Genomic DNA, 16931 nt, shown 5'->3' with positions numbered 1-16931 from the left:
CGCCGCGCGTGCGCGACGCCGCCAGTGCGCAGGCGTGACCCCACCCCCACCTCCGCGATTGCGGGGGGGGGGGGGGGCAACGAGAGAGAGAGAGAGAGAGAGAGACAGAGAGACAGAGACAGAGACAGAGACAGAGAGACAGAGAGAGAGAGAGACAGGGAGACAGGCCTGGGGTAAGGTGCTGTCGCTCTCCTGCACAAAGCTGTGTTCGAGTCCTGAGCATCTCATAATCGCGGCATAGTAATGCACTTCTCTTAACCCCAGCAACTGGGGAGACCAAGGAGAGTCAGAATTTCAAGGTCATCCTTGGCTACATAGCCAATTCAAGGCCAGGCTACAAAGCTAGTTCAAGGCTAGGCTACACAGTCAGTTCCAGACCAGACTAGGCTATATGAGGCCCTGTATTAAGAATTATTTTTTTTAAGTAATACAATAGACTGGTGAGATGGCTCTGCCCGTAAAGGTGCACGCTGCTAAGTCTGATGATTTGAGTTCAATTCTGAAACTCAATGGTGGAAGGAGAGAACAGACACTTTCAAGTTGTTGTGACCTCCATACTCATTATACCTTGCATGCATGCAAACACACAGAGAGAAAACCAAAGATACATAGTAAGACCCTGTCTCAAAAATAAATAAATAAACAAACAAACAAACAAACAAACAAATGCAACTTAAAAGTAAAGTCTGGGCATGGTGAGCGGCATCGTTAGCCTCAGGCAGATCTCTGTGAGTACAAGGCCAGCCTAGTCATACATAATAGGGAAGAAAAGAAAAAAAAAGGACAGTGCTAACCAATAACTAACAAAGACCTACCGTTCTTCCACTCTTGCCACATACATAAATCCTTAACCATCTGTTTCCCTTGCTCCTTCGGACTAAACCTAGACCTTCTCACCTTCCCTGTGTATAACCAATGAACAGCAAGTCTGCCTGTTCTATAGTGATTCTGTTGCCTTAATTCTGTCTTGCTTGCACCAGCTCACTGGTACCTACTAACTGCCCCACTAGCCCCCAACCCTTTTCTTTCCTTCGATCTAGCCCTCAGACTGTCACCAGAACTCACTTTTCCAGAGCACAGAGAAATCTGTTAGTCACCTACTGTTTGGGGTCCACTTAACTCCAACACAACTCAAACACCAGGTCAATGCAGATGACAAAATTTTATTGACATCAAACCGTTACTGATCCACTGGGGCCGAGCAGACTCAGGAGCTGAACTGCAATGCTGAAGAGATGCTGTACAGCCCATTTAAAGGATGAAACCAGAGAAGGGGAGCTGGGTGGGATGCAGCATTGTCCTATTAGATTTTGACATGAGGGTTTGAGCAAGAGAGTTTCCACCAATCAGGATAGGAGTTGGTTCCTGGCCTGGGAACATGACCTTAGTGTGATCCTGCCAGCAAGATGGAGAAGTTAGTTGTCCCTGAGATGTCTGGACTCAGACAACTGTTTCCTTTCAACAGAAGCTGTTCTGCTATTGGGAAGTCCTAAGCTCCCCTAGGGCCTGGGACCTTGAATTTAGTTTCTCCCTATGATTAAGTAGAGTCTGCAAATGAATAAAGTGCTTAGAATAATTTTCTTTTGGTTTGTTCTCAACACACTAAAAAGTAATAACCTAATATTTACAATATACTCTTCAATCTTATTCAACAACTCCCAACATTTAGAACGTTCTCTCTGGGCTGTCCCCAAGTTCTTTCTAATCATACCCCTTGGGATGGTTAATCTCAATTGTCGATCTGATAAGATATGGAACCACCTGGGAGATAGGCAGGCATGCCAGTCCCTAAATTCTTTCTAATCATACTCTTTGGGATGGTTGATCTCAATTGTCAATTTGATAAGATATGAAGCCACCTGGGAGATAGGCCTCTGGGCACGCCAGTAGGGGATTAGCTTGATATGGATAAATGAGGTAGGAAGCCCTGTCCACGGAGAGTGGCACCATGCTGGAGGGTGCGATCCTGAACTGTCTAAAAAGAAGAGAGTTGAGCATAAGACTGACTCTGTCTCTGTCTCTGTCTCTGTCTCTGTTTTTCTCTCTGTGTTTCTCTCTCTCTCTCTCTCTCTCTCTCTCTCACACACACACACACACACACACACACACACACAGACACACACGCATACACACACACACCTCCACCCCACCCCTGTCTTTATCACGGATGTCACATGGCTAGCTGCTCCAAGCTCCTACTGCCTTGACTTCCACAGCTTGATGAATTCTGTTCCTAGAGCCAAATCAAAGCTGAAGTTGCTTTGCTGGATATTTTACCACAGTAAATGACTAAAGCCACGTCCCTCTCCCTCCCTCTCCCTGCCTGTGCTCCTACTGACCAGTCACTGAGGGAGTTAAAACAATGTCTGTTGCTGTTGACTTGAGGTAAGCAATAAATATACAACAAAGGGATGCCCTGGGTATGGAAGGCAGTGAGACTTGGACACAGAAGCATGGCGTGGCCCAGCCGGGAAAGGAGGAAGTACGGCCTAGTGAGGAGTGTGAGCCCCACTGAGCCTCCAGTAGCCATGGCCTAGATCTCAACAGCACTTTACAGTTTTGAAAGAATACTGGAGGAGCATGCTCTTCTGAGCTTAATTCTGTTTTATGGGTTTTTTTTTTCAACCAGAATATCAGGAATTCTGTCATTAGTTGTCATCTTGCTGTGTGTCTCACTAACAATTCGAGAAGTAATTAATTTTAATAGAGGAAAATGTAGTGAAATTTTAACCTCAAGAATGCTAAACAACACCCTCCAAATCACAGAGGAGTAACTAATTTCCTTCTTTAAAGGCTGCCACCCTCTCCTCTGTCAATCATTACACAAGGTAATCACCCCTGGACTATCAGCCATTCTTAGGTCTCTTTCAGAGGCTACTAACAGAATAAAAAACTTAAAATGGAAAATCCAAACATTTTAGTGCAAATAACACTATTGTCTACTAATGAAAGCTTTGAAATTTTGCTGTTTTCCACCTTGAGCCTGTCTGGAGACGCTGCTGACTGACTGTATACCGCCAGTATATACCAAATTCCTCAGCCAGGCAGTGGTGGTGCACACCTTTATTCCCAGCACTTGGAAGGCAGAGGCAGGTGGACTTCTGTGAATTTGAGGCTAGCTAGGTCTTCAGAATGAGCTGCAGGACAGGCAGGACTACACAGAGAAACCCTTAGGGATGGATTTCTGATTCTAAACTGGACAGAGAAAAATCCCATAAGGCCACAACACTACACAAAGAACTACAGGCAACTGAAAAAAGGCTGACAGCAGGAAAGCTGACCTTCCTTAAGGAAGAGCACGCCATTGGTCATCCAGTTTCAGCCAGTCCTGAAGACATTCGTACACATAACATTATAAAGAGCGAACAGGTTATATTTAGGAATGAACAGACAGGCAGACAGGCAGACGTATATAAAAATACGTAAATGCATACAATAACAATTGATGAAAAAGAGGCCATGAGTTTGAAGGAGAATGGAGAGAGTACATAGGAGGGTTTGGAGAGAGGAAAGGAGAAGGGGAAATGTCGTTATTATATTATAATCCCAAAAATAAATAAATAAAAAGAAAAATTTAAGAACCTCATCCATGAGTACTGTGTCTACATCATTTCTCTCTCCCACAACTAATGTCAAAACACTATCGGGGCTAGACGCAGTGATTACGAGAAATGATTGCTCTTCCAGGGGACCCAATGTCCAGTGCCCACACAGCTGTTCACAGCCACCTGTAATTCCAGTTCCAATGGATCCAACGATCTCTCCTGACCTCTGTGGGCACTGCATACACGTGGTGCACAGACATACATGCATGCAGACACTTGTGCATAAAATAATGATAATTTTAAAACTTAAAACACTATCAGCCCTACAGGGGAAATAAATTGAAAGCGTGGGCTAGCTAGAGAATACGGGCACCACAGTGATCACAGTTACTATGGCTTTGTAAACCAGAATTAATGAGAGTAAGAACACCTTAGTTTGTTTCTGCCTTTCACGTGTGCACCAAAGCATGCACACGCGCGCACACACACACACACACACACACACACACACACACACACACACACACACGTTCACAGATCAAGGGGTAGGACTAAGTGGATCAAAGGCAGGAGAGAGCACAGCAAGGAAGCCTGACAGACACCTGGTTCATCCAATCACCTAAAGCAGCGGTTCTCAACCCTCCCAATGCTGCGACCCTTTAATACAGTTCCTCGTGTTGTAGTGACACCCAACCATGACATTATTTTGTTGCTACTCCCTAACTGTAATGTTGCTACTGCTACGAATTGTGATGTAAAGACCTGATATGCAGGATATCTGATGTGCAATCCCCCAGGAGGTCGTGACCCCCATGTTGAGAACTGAAGGGTTCACCCAGTGTTCCACAGGTTGAAAACCCTAAAGCCAAAGCCCACAGGTCCTGCACTCCATACTTTCCAGGGCTGAAGGAGATGTGTGAATCAGAGCATCAGCAGGTAATCTCTCTTGCTTTCTAGCACCCAACCTTCTGAGTTGTTTTTGTAAATCTGTATATGACTTTCTTTTTTTATTGACACACACACAAATGTTCATTGTACTAGTTATAACACAGTGTGATTTAGGGTTTTTCTCTTTTTTAAAAGATTTATTTATTTCATTTGTATGAGTAACTATAGCTGTCTTCAGACACACCAGAAGAGTGTCCCATTTCAGATGGTTGTGAACTACCATATGGTTGCTGGGAATTGAACTCAGGATCTCTGGAAGAGCAGTCAGTGCTCTTAACCACTGAGCCATCTCTCCAGCTCCAGGGTTTTTCTTTTTTTAATATTTATTTATTTATATATTTATTATATGTAAGTACACTGTAGCTGCCTTCAGACACTCCAGAAGAGGGCATCAGATTTCGTTACGGATGGTTGTGAGCCACCATGTGGTTGCTGGGATTTGAACTCAGGACCTTTAGAAGAGCAGTCGGCACTCTTAACCGCTGAGCCATCTCATCAGCCCCAGGGTTTTTCTTAATATCAAGGAATTTTCTGATGAAGATAATTAACATAGCCATCACTTTAAACCTGTATTTGCCTGAATGGCAAATGCATTCAAAATCTTTCCTAGCTATTTTCAGTTATATATAATGCAACACTGTTAACTGTCTTCGCCAGACTGTGCCACAGAACACTAGAACCCATCTCCTCTTCACCTTCAACCCCTCCCATTCCTTCCTCACTAAATCTGTTCTTAAATGTTCCTTTTCTATTTACTCTGAGGATACATCCAGCCACGATGGGTGTTGTTTTCACAGATCCATCTCTAGATGGCCCCACGGCTACAGGTGTGAGCCCAGAAAGATCACTGCCTTCTTTTGAGTAGATTTGTGTGTTCTGGACACCTGGCTGGACCAGACGACAGCAACCTCCCAAGTACCGGATGGCTCATGCTTCCGTGTCAAGTAAAACATGAGACTTCTGTGGTCACAGAGAATTGGCCTACGAGGCTGCTTCTCTGTTGTTTTCAAGAAACCTTATACAGGAAATGTCTATAAGGTGTTACTAAAGAAGGTGGACTGTTAATAAAAATAAAACAAGCCCACTCTGCTTGGCTGAGCAGAGGGTTTGTTTTTCAAGGCTTGCAGTGTGAATCAGCTAATTCCTGGCTAAACAAGCATGCATGGTAACAATAACAACGGCTGTTAGCCAGCACTTGCTGTCTGCCCAGAGAATCCACAAGAATGTCTTTACTCTGACAGCAATCTATGTGATAGATATGATCACTTCTATCTACAAGCTGCACTCAGCAGGAGAGTAACCTTGAGTCACAACTTCTCAGACTGAGTTCTCGTGGTCCTTGTCGATGTAACCAACATCCAGGATCACATGCAATCGGCAGCACTTTTCCTCAGGAGAAAAACCTTGAGTTTGAACATCTGTACATGGCCTTTAGGTAAAGCTTAACAATTACTCTCTTACAGACTGAACCTTGGTCCAAGAATTTGAGCCAGGAATAGAGACGTTATAAGATGAAGGAGAAGCTAGTCACAGACCCAGGGACCCTCGCCTATCCTATCAGACTAAATGTTAAAAGAGTCCAAAGTCCCTTGAAGTTGGAGAGATGGTTCCGTGGCTAAAGGCACTTGATGCTCTTGTGAAGGGCCAAAGTTAGGTTCCCAGCACCCCTGGGAGACAGCTCACAACCGGGACTTCAGCTCCTGGGAATTCGTCGCCCTCTTCTGGCCTCTGGGTGCAGGCACGTGCATGAGTGTGTGTGTGTGTGTGTGTGCGCGCGCGCGCACATGTGCCCTCATGTGCATACACATATTAAAAATAAAATAGTTTTACATTTTTTCTTCTTTACTACCTCCCTGGCTAGATGAAATTCAAATATTTCAACTTTACCATTTCCTTTTTCTTCTAAGAGTTGAACATAAGCTGACTGGGTCTGGGACAGCCTGGATTCATGGATCTATCATGACAGAACCCAGGAAGCAGTATATAAATTCTGCTTTAAACACATGAATGATCTAAGGAGTGTTTAAAGTACTGACAGCGGACAGAACAGCTAACATTATGCACATCTGGTCCTATGCTAAAGTGTTCATTTGCATTGCATATGTTATCCAAGGGCAAACCCACACTGTGTATTATTGTGGTCTTTACGTTGGATACCAAGGCTCAGAAACACTCAGTAACCTGCTCATAATAAGCTGCTCATAGTAAGATACCTGTCTGCCGTGAATTCAAAGCCAGTGTTCTTAATTTCTGCCACTGTTCCCACTCTCATTGAAAGTAACCAAACTGATGCCACAGAACACTAGAACAGCAGAACTCACTGCTTGTGTCTTTAACATTTGCTATGTTCCATTCACGTTGCGTAACAATATATATTACTCCCCTAATAATGCATTTACTACTCATTAATGGGCATTCCTTTCATTTCCTTCCTTAGTGACAATGGGTAAGTTATTTAACATCTGAAGTGCTGGGGGGAGGTGTTTGTTTATAAAACATGGATAATCCAAATTTCCTAAGGTTTCTGTGACAACTTTATAGCACATTACCTGTATGTTCTGTATGCAAAACACACACAGGACATGCCCCAAACAGAACCTCCCCCCCCCACTTGCCTAAAGTTGACTAACTCATTCAACACTGCTTGAAGAGGCCATTAATTTGCAAGGCAGCTACTCAGAAATACCCTATGTCCATACTCTGATCCAGATGTTTCGGAATCTCTTTCCACTCGAGCTGCAAGCAACTCTCTTAAAGGATAAACACCAGTTTTCAAGAGAAAGGATGGAGGTCTCAGATAGACACAGTGTGCAAAGGTCAGATATGGCTAGTGTGTGTTTCCAAAGGGACGATACCAGTGGCTGGATGTGTGGAGTATAATTGAATCCCTAGTTAAAAATTAGCATCCTGCTTAAGAAGGCTGTGGTTTTTTTTATTTTAAAATATATATCTTAAGTGTACACTGGATGATTTCTTTACATAGGAATACACCCCTGTAACCCCACCCAAGACAAATATGTAACGTTTCCGGAACCCCATAACCCCCACCACCACCCAAGAGTGATTTAAAATCAACAGAGAAATGACCTCTAAAATCAGAACAGAAAGCAGAAAGTTAAAAAAAAAAAAAAAAAAAAAAGGCAATGCTGGCAGCAAGAAGGTGGGAGATGGGAACGGCCATTTGGGTAAGACAAACCCGATTTCTGGCTTCTTTCCAATGGTGCGTGCAGAGTGCTTCTGTGCACTCACGTTCATTTTGCCCATCCGTCCTCACAAGGACTGCGACATGGTCCACACTAAATCTTGTTTTCCATGTGAGGAAACAAACTCGTTCAGGGTTTTAGAGAACAGCTCCAACCACAGCAGAACTAGCTGCAGGATCAGCTCAGCAAATCCATCCACGTGGCAGAGGGACCTGGGAGGGCCAGGCGTCAGGTTACCAAGCAGCAGCGTGACAGCTCGTATAAAAGCCCGGACCAGCTATCCTGGAACATCAGGAATCAACTCTGCCGCGCTCTTTTGAATTTCTCCGCGTTTCTCCGGGTTGGAAAACCATCTGACTCTGAATACCAGGTATATGAATGGGAATCCAGTTCCCTCCTGGGTGTTAGACCCAGGTGGCCCGAAGCTCTCTAGAAGGAGAAACCATTTCTGGGGTGTGTGTGTGTGTTCTCGCGCAGAACTAGAGTGTACTAGACACTTAAGGTTTCAGGAAATGAGTGCACAAATGATCAAAGCAAAGCGCCTCTTGGAACTAGGGACAGAGGCGCAAGTTAGAAGACAAAGGTAAAGAGGTAGGACGGAAAAGACTGAAGCAAACTGCAAATCTACCTGGCATCTGACTAGAGACAGGGTGGGCGATATACGATTGTTTTTCAATCTGTAAAAACAGTTTGTAATTGTGGTGAGGGATGCATTTTGTCTTGTAAGGCTCAGGACAGGACGATGTCAAAGAAAAGAGACAGAAATTCCTGCTTTCCTCCAGACTGTCTCTGACTGGTATGTGTTTATGTGTTGCAGGCAGCCTGGAACAGGATCACAGGGTTCAGACACTAGCGGCCAGATGTGGTGTCTGGAGCGGCTCTTGCGGGACCGAGATGGGTTTCTCCCGGGGCGCGTCCACCGCTCCAAAGCTCGCTCATCCGCTGCGTGCGCAAACGTGCTCACTCCAGACCGCATCCCAGAGTTCTTCATCCCGCCGAGGCTGGAACCTAGCACGGCCTGGGCTGCGCTGCGCGAAGCCTGGGCTGCAGACACGGAGGCCGACGACGGCGCGGGCCGCACAGACTGGGACCCGCGCTCCCAGGCTGCGCTCTCGCTGCCGCACCTACCCCGCGCGCGCACCGCTTACGGCTTCTGCGCGCTGCTCGAGAGCCCGCACACGCGCCGAAAGGAGTCGCTCTTCCTCGGCCACCCAGGTGTCCCGGTCCGCCGGCCTGGGCTTCGCCACCGCACGCACACCTACGCGAGCCCCCGCCGAGTCCCGGACGCTCCGCGCCCTGCCCCGGGCGACCCAGACGCTGCCCGGGTCCCGACGCCCACTCCTGCTCCCAGCAGACGCCGCCTCCTACGCTCCCCGGGCAAGCTGCTGAGCCGCGCACTTCGAGCCCCTCGACGTCTGGCCAGCGCGCGCCCCCCGTGCCGCGGCGACGAGCACGAGCGCGCCGCCTCCTGCGCGCCCCCGGTCCCCAGCAGCCCGGATCCCGAGCGCCTGCAAGCTGAAGCCAGCGTGGCTCTGGGCCGCGGGGGTTGCACGCTGCGCCTGGCGGCCGAATACTGTCCGCGCAGCGCCTGCCTCCGCCTCCGCCTGCTGCGCGCTGAGGGCCCGGCCGCCGCGCTGGAACCCCGCGCCCTGGGCTGCCGCCTCAGCCTGGTGCTGAGGCCGTCGGGCCAGCAGCGTGCCAGTGTGGTCCGCCGCAGCCGCAAGGCCGCCCTGGACCAGGACTGCTGCTTTGACCGGCTCCCGGAGGAGCAGCTGCGCCGCCTGGCCGTGCGCATCAAGGCGGAGAGCAAGGGACGGCGGCTGGGCCAGGGCGAGCTGCTGCTGGGCTCTCTGCTACTGCTATGAGCGCGGCTTCCCTGGAGCCCTGGACACCTAAGGTCGCTTGGCCATGAGATGCACAGAGACTCTTGGCCCAGAGACACTTGTAGCCTCCTCTTGGTCCTGGAACACTTGCAGCTTCTTGGCCCTGAGACACTCTTAGGTTTTGGTCCTGGCACACTCTCAGCCTCTTGGCTCTTGGACAATGACTGACAGCCATTTGTACAAAATAAACATGTGTTCATTTTTCTAGCCAGGGCTTTGTTTCAGTCCAATTCTGGCAGAGCTAATCCTAAATTATTATAGTAATATACGTCGCTTCTTTTTGTGTGGGCAGACACCTTGAAATTTCTGTTGTGCAATGGGGTAGTGTTGAGCAGTGTTCCCCACTGTAGGCAGCAATTGTATTTAATCTGTTCACACATTCCAACTGGAAAATAGTTACTGTCGATGTCAGACCAGCCTCGTTTTTAAAGTTCATTTATTCCATGGCGTCCTTTGAGACTGATAGTGTCAGTTACTTACGATGCATTAAGATGTTACATAAGAAAGGCCAGTGTCTAGTAACATTGATGAATGGGTAAAGGTGCTTGCCACCAGGCCTCATGGCCATAATTGGAATCTAGTGAAGATTGTGGGACCTTCATGAGGGAAGGAGAGGAAAAATCCCTGCAAGCTTTACTCCGGGGTGACCTCACCCCAACCCTAATAATAGGCACGACTATTCCCATCTTGCAGATGAGAATACTGAGGCACAAAATAAAGAAAAGTCGGGGGTTGAATGTTGGACGTCAGTATTAAAATGCTTGTCTGGGAATTGGGGCATAGCTCAGTTAGTAGAGTGCTTGCCTCACACATACAAAGTCCTAGGTTCCATCCCCAGGACTGTATGACCCTTAGTTCCTATCAACACACACCTGTAATCACAATACTGGAAGGAGAAAGCAGATGTGTCAGGAGTTCAAGGTCATCCTCTGCTATGCAGGGAGTAAAAGCTAGCATAAGCTAAATGAGCCCCTGCCTGAAATAAACAAACAAACAAATAAATATTCATCCTCCAAAAGTGTCTGAAAAAAATGGTTCTGAGTTTGAAATCATATTCCCCATTTTCATCAGGGAAAGCAGACTGGTGGAAACGGTGACATATGGACAAATGCTAATGCCATCAGTCTGAGACTGAGGAAAATGCTAAGCCACCTCAGACCCATAGGATCCAGAACCCCATTTCCACTGACTCCCGCTGAGCTAATCCGCCATTGCAGCACACTGGAGAGCACACAGGATGGTGTTCTACCTCTGGCTTCTAATAAGCTTTCCTGTGTCCTAAGGATGGTTTTCCTTCATCCCTCATACTCACTATCAAGCTGGGTTACTCCTCCCTTTCTTGGGCAGGTGAGTAGAAGACATGGCCTAAGCAAGGGCAAACCACATTAAAATGTACAAGACAGCATAAACGGTGGCCACATTATCAGGCTGGACTCAGAAATGGTTTCCGTGACCACTCTGTTTGGCAGTGTTAACAATGGGTGCCCCCAAAGGATGCCATTAAGAAAAGAGTTTCCGTTTCTGGTACATCTCAGACTGAATACTGAGGTGAGGATTTACAACAGCGACCAGTGGAAAATATCACCACAGTCTAAATCCCCTGCTTCTAGCAGCTTGCTGTTGTTAGCCACATGAGCGATGGTGGAACAGTAGTTCTTGTCCGACTCCTGCCCTTTTTCGTATTTACTATATCCTTGCCCTTCAAGCCTATTGTTTTTCTGTGTATAAGCCTTTTCATGATTTTAGAGGTCTCCTAAAGTGAGAATAGAAAGTGCAAACAACCTAGCTGTGTGACATGTTGCTGTGGGTTTTCTGTTTTCTTTGCACTGGTAGTTGAGGTGTGGCCAGTCTTTATTCTAGAAAGTGCAGTCTCTATCCACACTAGATTATACACATGCCATTTTATTAGGCAAATTTCTCCAAGAAGGTAAATTGATATATTTTAAAGTCCTAGATTCTCCAAGAAATCTTGGTGGGTCTTTCTAACCAGCATCCCCATCAGTAAAGGTTACAGTTGAAGTCTAAGACTGTAGTGGGAAGGATTCCTAAGAGACCGAAGTACAATGAAAAAGCAATCGTTTTTGTGTGACTATATAATGTCTTAAGAGTGGGTCAAAATGGTAAATATTAGATGGCTTCAAATCACATACATGATTTGTAAGAGCTAAAACCAGAACTAATTCTTTTGTCTGCTAACCTAGTGAACTCCTGCACCACTGATTACAAAAGAGAAACAGTTGCATAGATTTACTGCACATCCTTGAGCTCATTTGAATCACATTTAACAAGTCATGTCTGTAATATATAGACCGGCAGTCTTGTCTGGAAGCAAAGCTAAATTTGGTTGTGCTTGCTGCCCTCTAGTGGATTGGTCAGGGTTTGTTCGTGGAGCTCACCTTGGTAGACCATCTCAAGTAATCAAAGCTCTGTTTTCTTTTTCTTTCTTTCTTTTTCATAATCTTTTTTTTTTTAATGGTTTCTCTTATACCCCCAGTCTGGACATCTCAAAATAGCTATGTGGCCAAAGATGACCTTGAACGCCTGATTCTCCTAGCTCCACCTCCCAGCTGCTGGAAGTATGGGCATTTGTCACCACATCCAGCTCAAAAACAGATGTTGTTGAAATTGTTCAATATTAGATTGTAGTAGAATTCCCCCAAAACAAAAATAACTAAATATAAATGAGAAAGAAGGTGTAAAAACATCCTATAATAGTAAGGGAGGGCTTAGTGATGCACCTTTGTAATCTCAACCTGGAAGATCCCCACAAGTTCAAGTGAATCCTGGGCTACACAGCAAGATGTATCAAAACTGAGAGAGAAAGAGGTCAAGCCTGGGCTACATAGCAAGATCCTGTATTAAAGGGGAGGGAGAGAGAGAGAAAGGGAGAGGGAGGGAGGGAGGGAGAGAGAGAGAGAGAGAGAGAGAGAGAGATCACAACGGATTTTTTTTCCAGTACAGCGAGTCTTTGCATTGGAAAATGAGTCCTGATAAATTAGTTTCTAGATCCATACAGATGCTGAAATCTTAATATGCTCCAAGTCCCTTATATAAAATGATACATTGTTTCATTATTTGCATAGAGCCTATGCACATCTTCTAAATAATTTGTAGGCTGACTAGTACAGCTAACACGGTATGAATGCCTTGTTAAGTAGATTTTATGTGTGTTGTGTAGGGATTATGAAAAGAAAAAATGTGCACATACCAATACAGAAGCAATTAAAACAGTATTTCAAACAATAGTTGGTGACATGTATTAGCTAAGTATTAGAATAAAGGGGTGTGTGCATAGTGACAGTGGCTTGTTGGTTTTGGAAACCTTCTGTAACCATGCTCTGAGGCTGGAGAGGTGGCTCAGTGGTTAAGAGTACTTGCTGCTCTTGCAGAGGACCCAGGTTCATTTCTCAGCACCCATACCAAGTGGCTCATAACCACTTGTGACACCAACTCTTGGGGGGTCCAATGTCCTCTTCTGAACTCTCTGGGCACCTTCATACATGTGGTGCCCATACAGACATGCAGGCGCGCACACATACAAGCGACAAGAATGACTCGCCCAAACAGCGGTTGTGAAGCTAGAAGCTCACAAAGAATTTATTTGCCATTAAAAAAAAAAAACATAAAAGGAAAACAAGAAAGGAAAGAAAAATCCATGTGTTATTGACACACCTTGATAATTCATATTGATTGTCAACTTGATGTGAGCAAGACTCACCTACAGAACCAAGCTGTGACCGTGTCTCTGAGGGGGTGTCCAGATTAGGCTCATTAAGGTGGTGAGGCCCACCTGAACTGTGGCTGGGGTCCAAATGAGAAGGAAAAAGGGGCTTATCATGGGATTCATCTTCCTTTACGTCCCTACTGAAGGCCCAGTGAGCCACCTGCTTCAACCTCCTGCCCCCGTGACTCCCCACCATGATGGAAGGCACACAGCAGATGCAGTAGAAGCCCAAGCCAGTCCTCCTTTCCGTCTATTATTTTGGCCAGGCATTCAGTAACAACAATGAAAGAAACAATGTCCCCAAAAGCCAGTTTGAGCAGTGTGTGGCCTTCTTTCAAACGGTTGTCATAGCGGTTATAGGCCCATAATAAAATTCATAGCTAATGAGATTCGCTATATCCATGCCAAAAGAATATAAAAGCTGGGTTTATAAGCACGGTAGGGTATTTCAGATTAGTTTCCTGTTTATTTAATGTTGGCTTTACAAGTCTGGGGGAAGAAGACCCTCTTTATAGACCAGGATTCACCTGGGAATACTTCCAACTAGTGGCAAGGTATTAGCAGACTCCCTGGGAAAGTGGTACCTCGAAATGGATGACCTAGCAGATGTGCGGACATTACAAAATGGCATTATCTTCTACAGCATCCGTACTCAAGAAGTGCATAGTAAGGTTCTCAAAAACAACCACGTTTTCAGTGAGTTTTGCGTTTGGCTCCATTGGTTGGTAACCTTGGTAAATTGTGGCTGTACGGATCCCATGGACTCCCGGTCACATATGCCTGGACAGACATTGGATTCCTTTAAACATCCTATCTTTCTCTTGCTTTAATATCATAGAGATCACCTAGAGACCAGTTTCTTTCTTGTATTTCCAGGGGGAACTGCTGGGGTGCGTGTAAAAGGAAAACCGGAAACACGTCATCATTTAGGCAGGTTCAAGTCACGCCGAAGCTTGTGTCTGGGGAGCAGAACGCACTGTCTTTGTGAAATAAACTAACAAAACAGTGTTTTTTAAATTTTTACTCAGAAAAAGAAAGCCACTTAAACTGGCAGTTTACTTTATTGCCTGGAAGGTTTCCGTTATGTTAAGACATTTAACCACAGAGGCAGGATTGCATTTATCATATGCAATGATAGGCCCCTAGAGCCCAGCGAGAAATGAGAACTCTCTTTTTCCATCCCACCCTCTAATTTTTTTCCATAAAATTTTTATTTTTTAGGTAAGTGTTCGTGCGTGTCTATGCGCACCCCATGTATGCAGTTGCCCACAGAGGTCAGAAGAGGGCGCCAGAGCCCCTGAAGCTGGAGTTACAGGTGGTTGTGAGCTACCTCCCTTGGGTGCTGGGAACTGAACCTGGCTCCTCTGCATGATGATGTACCCAGCGCTCCTAACAACTTCCTGATGCTCCATAATGATCCTTGCCTTCCTCCTCTGCTTCCGGCCTATCTCCCACCCCAAGAAGCCAAACTGCTCATCTGTTCCCTATTGCTGTAAATGATTTGGCATGTGTGGGATTTTATGTGAATTAAAAAGCAGTGTTCTTTTTGGTGAGTGTGGCTCCATTTTCATAGTTTACTATATGAGATGTATCCATGCCATTTCCCACGTCAATGGTCTATTCCTTTATACTGCTAAAGATGACCATTGTGGGGAAATTCTTCATGCACGCACTTGCTTGAACTGTTTTCTGTTCCTTGTTTTTGCCCTTTCTCTCCCCTCTTCTCGCTCTTTTCCTCGAGCCTTCGGTTTTAGTTGAGAACTTCATATGACTATTTTTCTCTTCTCTCTTAGCACAGAAACTATATTTCTTCTTATAATTTCCCTAGGAGTTAGCCTAGTCTCTGTGCATATGTGGTATACATTATAATTAAATTTAAGCCCACTTCTTATCTGAAACAGAGTCTCATGATCTCATGTAGCCCAGGCTGGCTTCAAACTTACTATACAGCCAAGAATGACCTTGAACTCCTGAATTCTGTCCCATCTGTCTCTCTTCTATGTGCTAGGATACTGCCATGTGTCATGACAGCTGACTTAGTCCACTTTCTAGTAACCTTACACGGCTCCATTCTGTCAACCTAGAATAACAGAGGAGATGGTCACAAAAGGATAACATTTATTTGGGTATAGCAGAGCAACACACGTGCCATAGTCAACTAAGGGCAAATCCAAAGAGGCTGAAGCAAGAGGAAGTTTTTAAAGGTGAAATGGGAAATATCACATAAGGTGTTTCAAAACAATAACCCTGGGCTACAAGGATCAATAGCAAACATGGCAGCCATTCAAGTTTAAACAGAGAGTTTCTGGGAAATGTCTTCCCAGAAAGTCTGGTGACCCACATGTAAGGCCAAGGTCCTTAGTCTTCTGTGAATTCATTATTGTTATGTCTTCACAGAAGGTCTGGTGACTGTCCTATCATGCATGGTCCTGTCAGTCTTCTATGAATTTATTATTGTTATTATCAATGAGATCTGCACACATTTCCTCCTTCACAGCCTTCCTGCTTCCTTTCTCCTTTATACCATCATTTTTAGAGACACAAGTCTGCATCTGTATCACTGCTGCTGACCTTGGCAATGGACCACTGCAGGAGGAAGAGTGAAGCCCCAAGGTTTTCCCCCTAGCCTTTAAGACTGCTGTCTTCAGTCCTTCCACACGTCTCATCTTTGGCTTCTGCCATTCCTTTTATCAAACCTTTACCTATTTCTCCCCAGATATCTGGCTCCTACCGCCTCTTCCTGTTTCTCCTAGCATGTCAACCACAAATGTGTCAATCACTCACATGCTCACTTGACACCTTCAGGAGCTGCCATGCGAATCTTGGATCTTTTGCCCTGGGTCTTTCTTTCACATTTCAGCATAAGACTTCTGGTCATTCCTCAGCCATGTTGTTTTCAAGGAAGCCACGTCTGTTGCAGCATTTTAAATCCCTAGTATTGCCTTTAGATCTTTTAGCAGTGTACATGTTTCTATTGCCTTTCTCCCCCTTGAGTGGTGTTTTCTTTACCCACTACAAACCTTAACACCTAAAACAGAACAGTTTATTTAAAACCCCAGATCCAATCATGAAAATTGGACAACATATCCCAATGTAAATCTTCTGTTTTCCGTGTCTCTTTAGACTGTTTCCCTCTTGTCTTTAGTGTGCCTTGTAATTTTTATTGAAAGATGAACACAATGTACTATAGACATAGGAACTGAACCACTAGGGCCTTTTGTGTGTATACGAGGAGTTAATAGCATGCTTACTGTTTGTGGTAGCTGTAGGGCTGAGGGCTTCAGTTCACCTCAGTGCCCTTGTTTTTAATCTCCTCTGTTGTCTTTGGTTTGCCCTGACAGCATCTTCTTAGAGCTCTTCTTAGACCCTGTAGCTCTTTCAGCCTTTCACTGCTACACTGGAGCCTGCTGGTGCAGTGGTACTTGTCGAAGAGGGGAAACTGCAGACAATCTACCATCAGTTCTGGGTCTTTTAGGGACAGCAAGATGGCTCACTGGGTAAAACAAGCCTGGCATTGTGAGTCCAACCCCACACAAAAATCAGAAGTACCCAGGTGGGTTTATGGAGAGCCCTTCGTCAGGAAGCCGACAATCCTGCCCTCTCTTCCTGTATCACCAGCAGCTGTTAG

The 16931-nt window shown here is 45.5% G+C and overlaps 1 protein-coding gene across 1 annotated transcript; it reads left to right on the top strand.

Moving 5' to 3' along the window:
* Nucleotides 1–7985: 7985 nt before the first annotated feature.
* On the top strand, nt 7986–9784 carry C2cd4a (C2 calcium-dependent domain containing 4A). Its single transcript, NM_001163143.1, has 2 exons — nt 7986–8066; nt 8514–9784. The coding sequence occupies exon 2, from the start codon at nt 8557–8559 to the stop codon at nt 9559–9561; it is 1005 nt and encodes a 334-aa protein (NP_001156615.1). The 5' UTR covers nt 7986–8066; nt 8514–8556; the 3' UTR covers nt 9562–9784.
* The last annotated feature ends 7147 nt before the right edge of the window (nt 9785–16931 follow it).

The sequence above is a fragment of the Mus musculus genome, chromosome 9 (genome assembly GCF_000001635.26).
Source record: "Mus musculus strain C57BL/6J chromosome 9, GRCm38.p6 C57BL/6J".
Lineage (NCBI taxonomy): Eukaryota > Metazoa > Chordata > Mammalia > Rodentia > Muridae > Mus > Mus musculus.
This window is presented reverse-complemented; position numbering and strand designations above follow the sequence as displayed.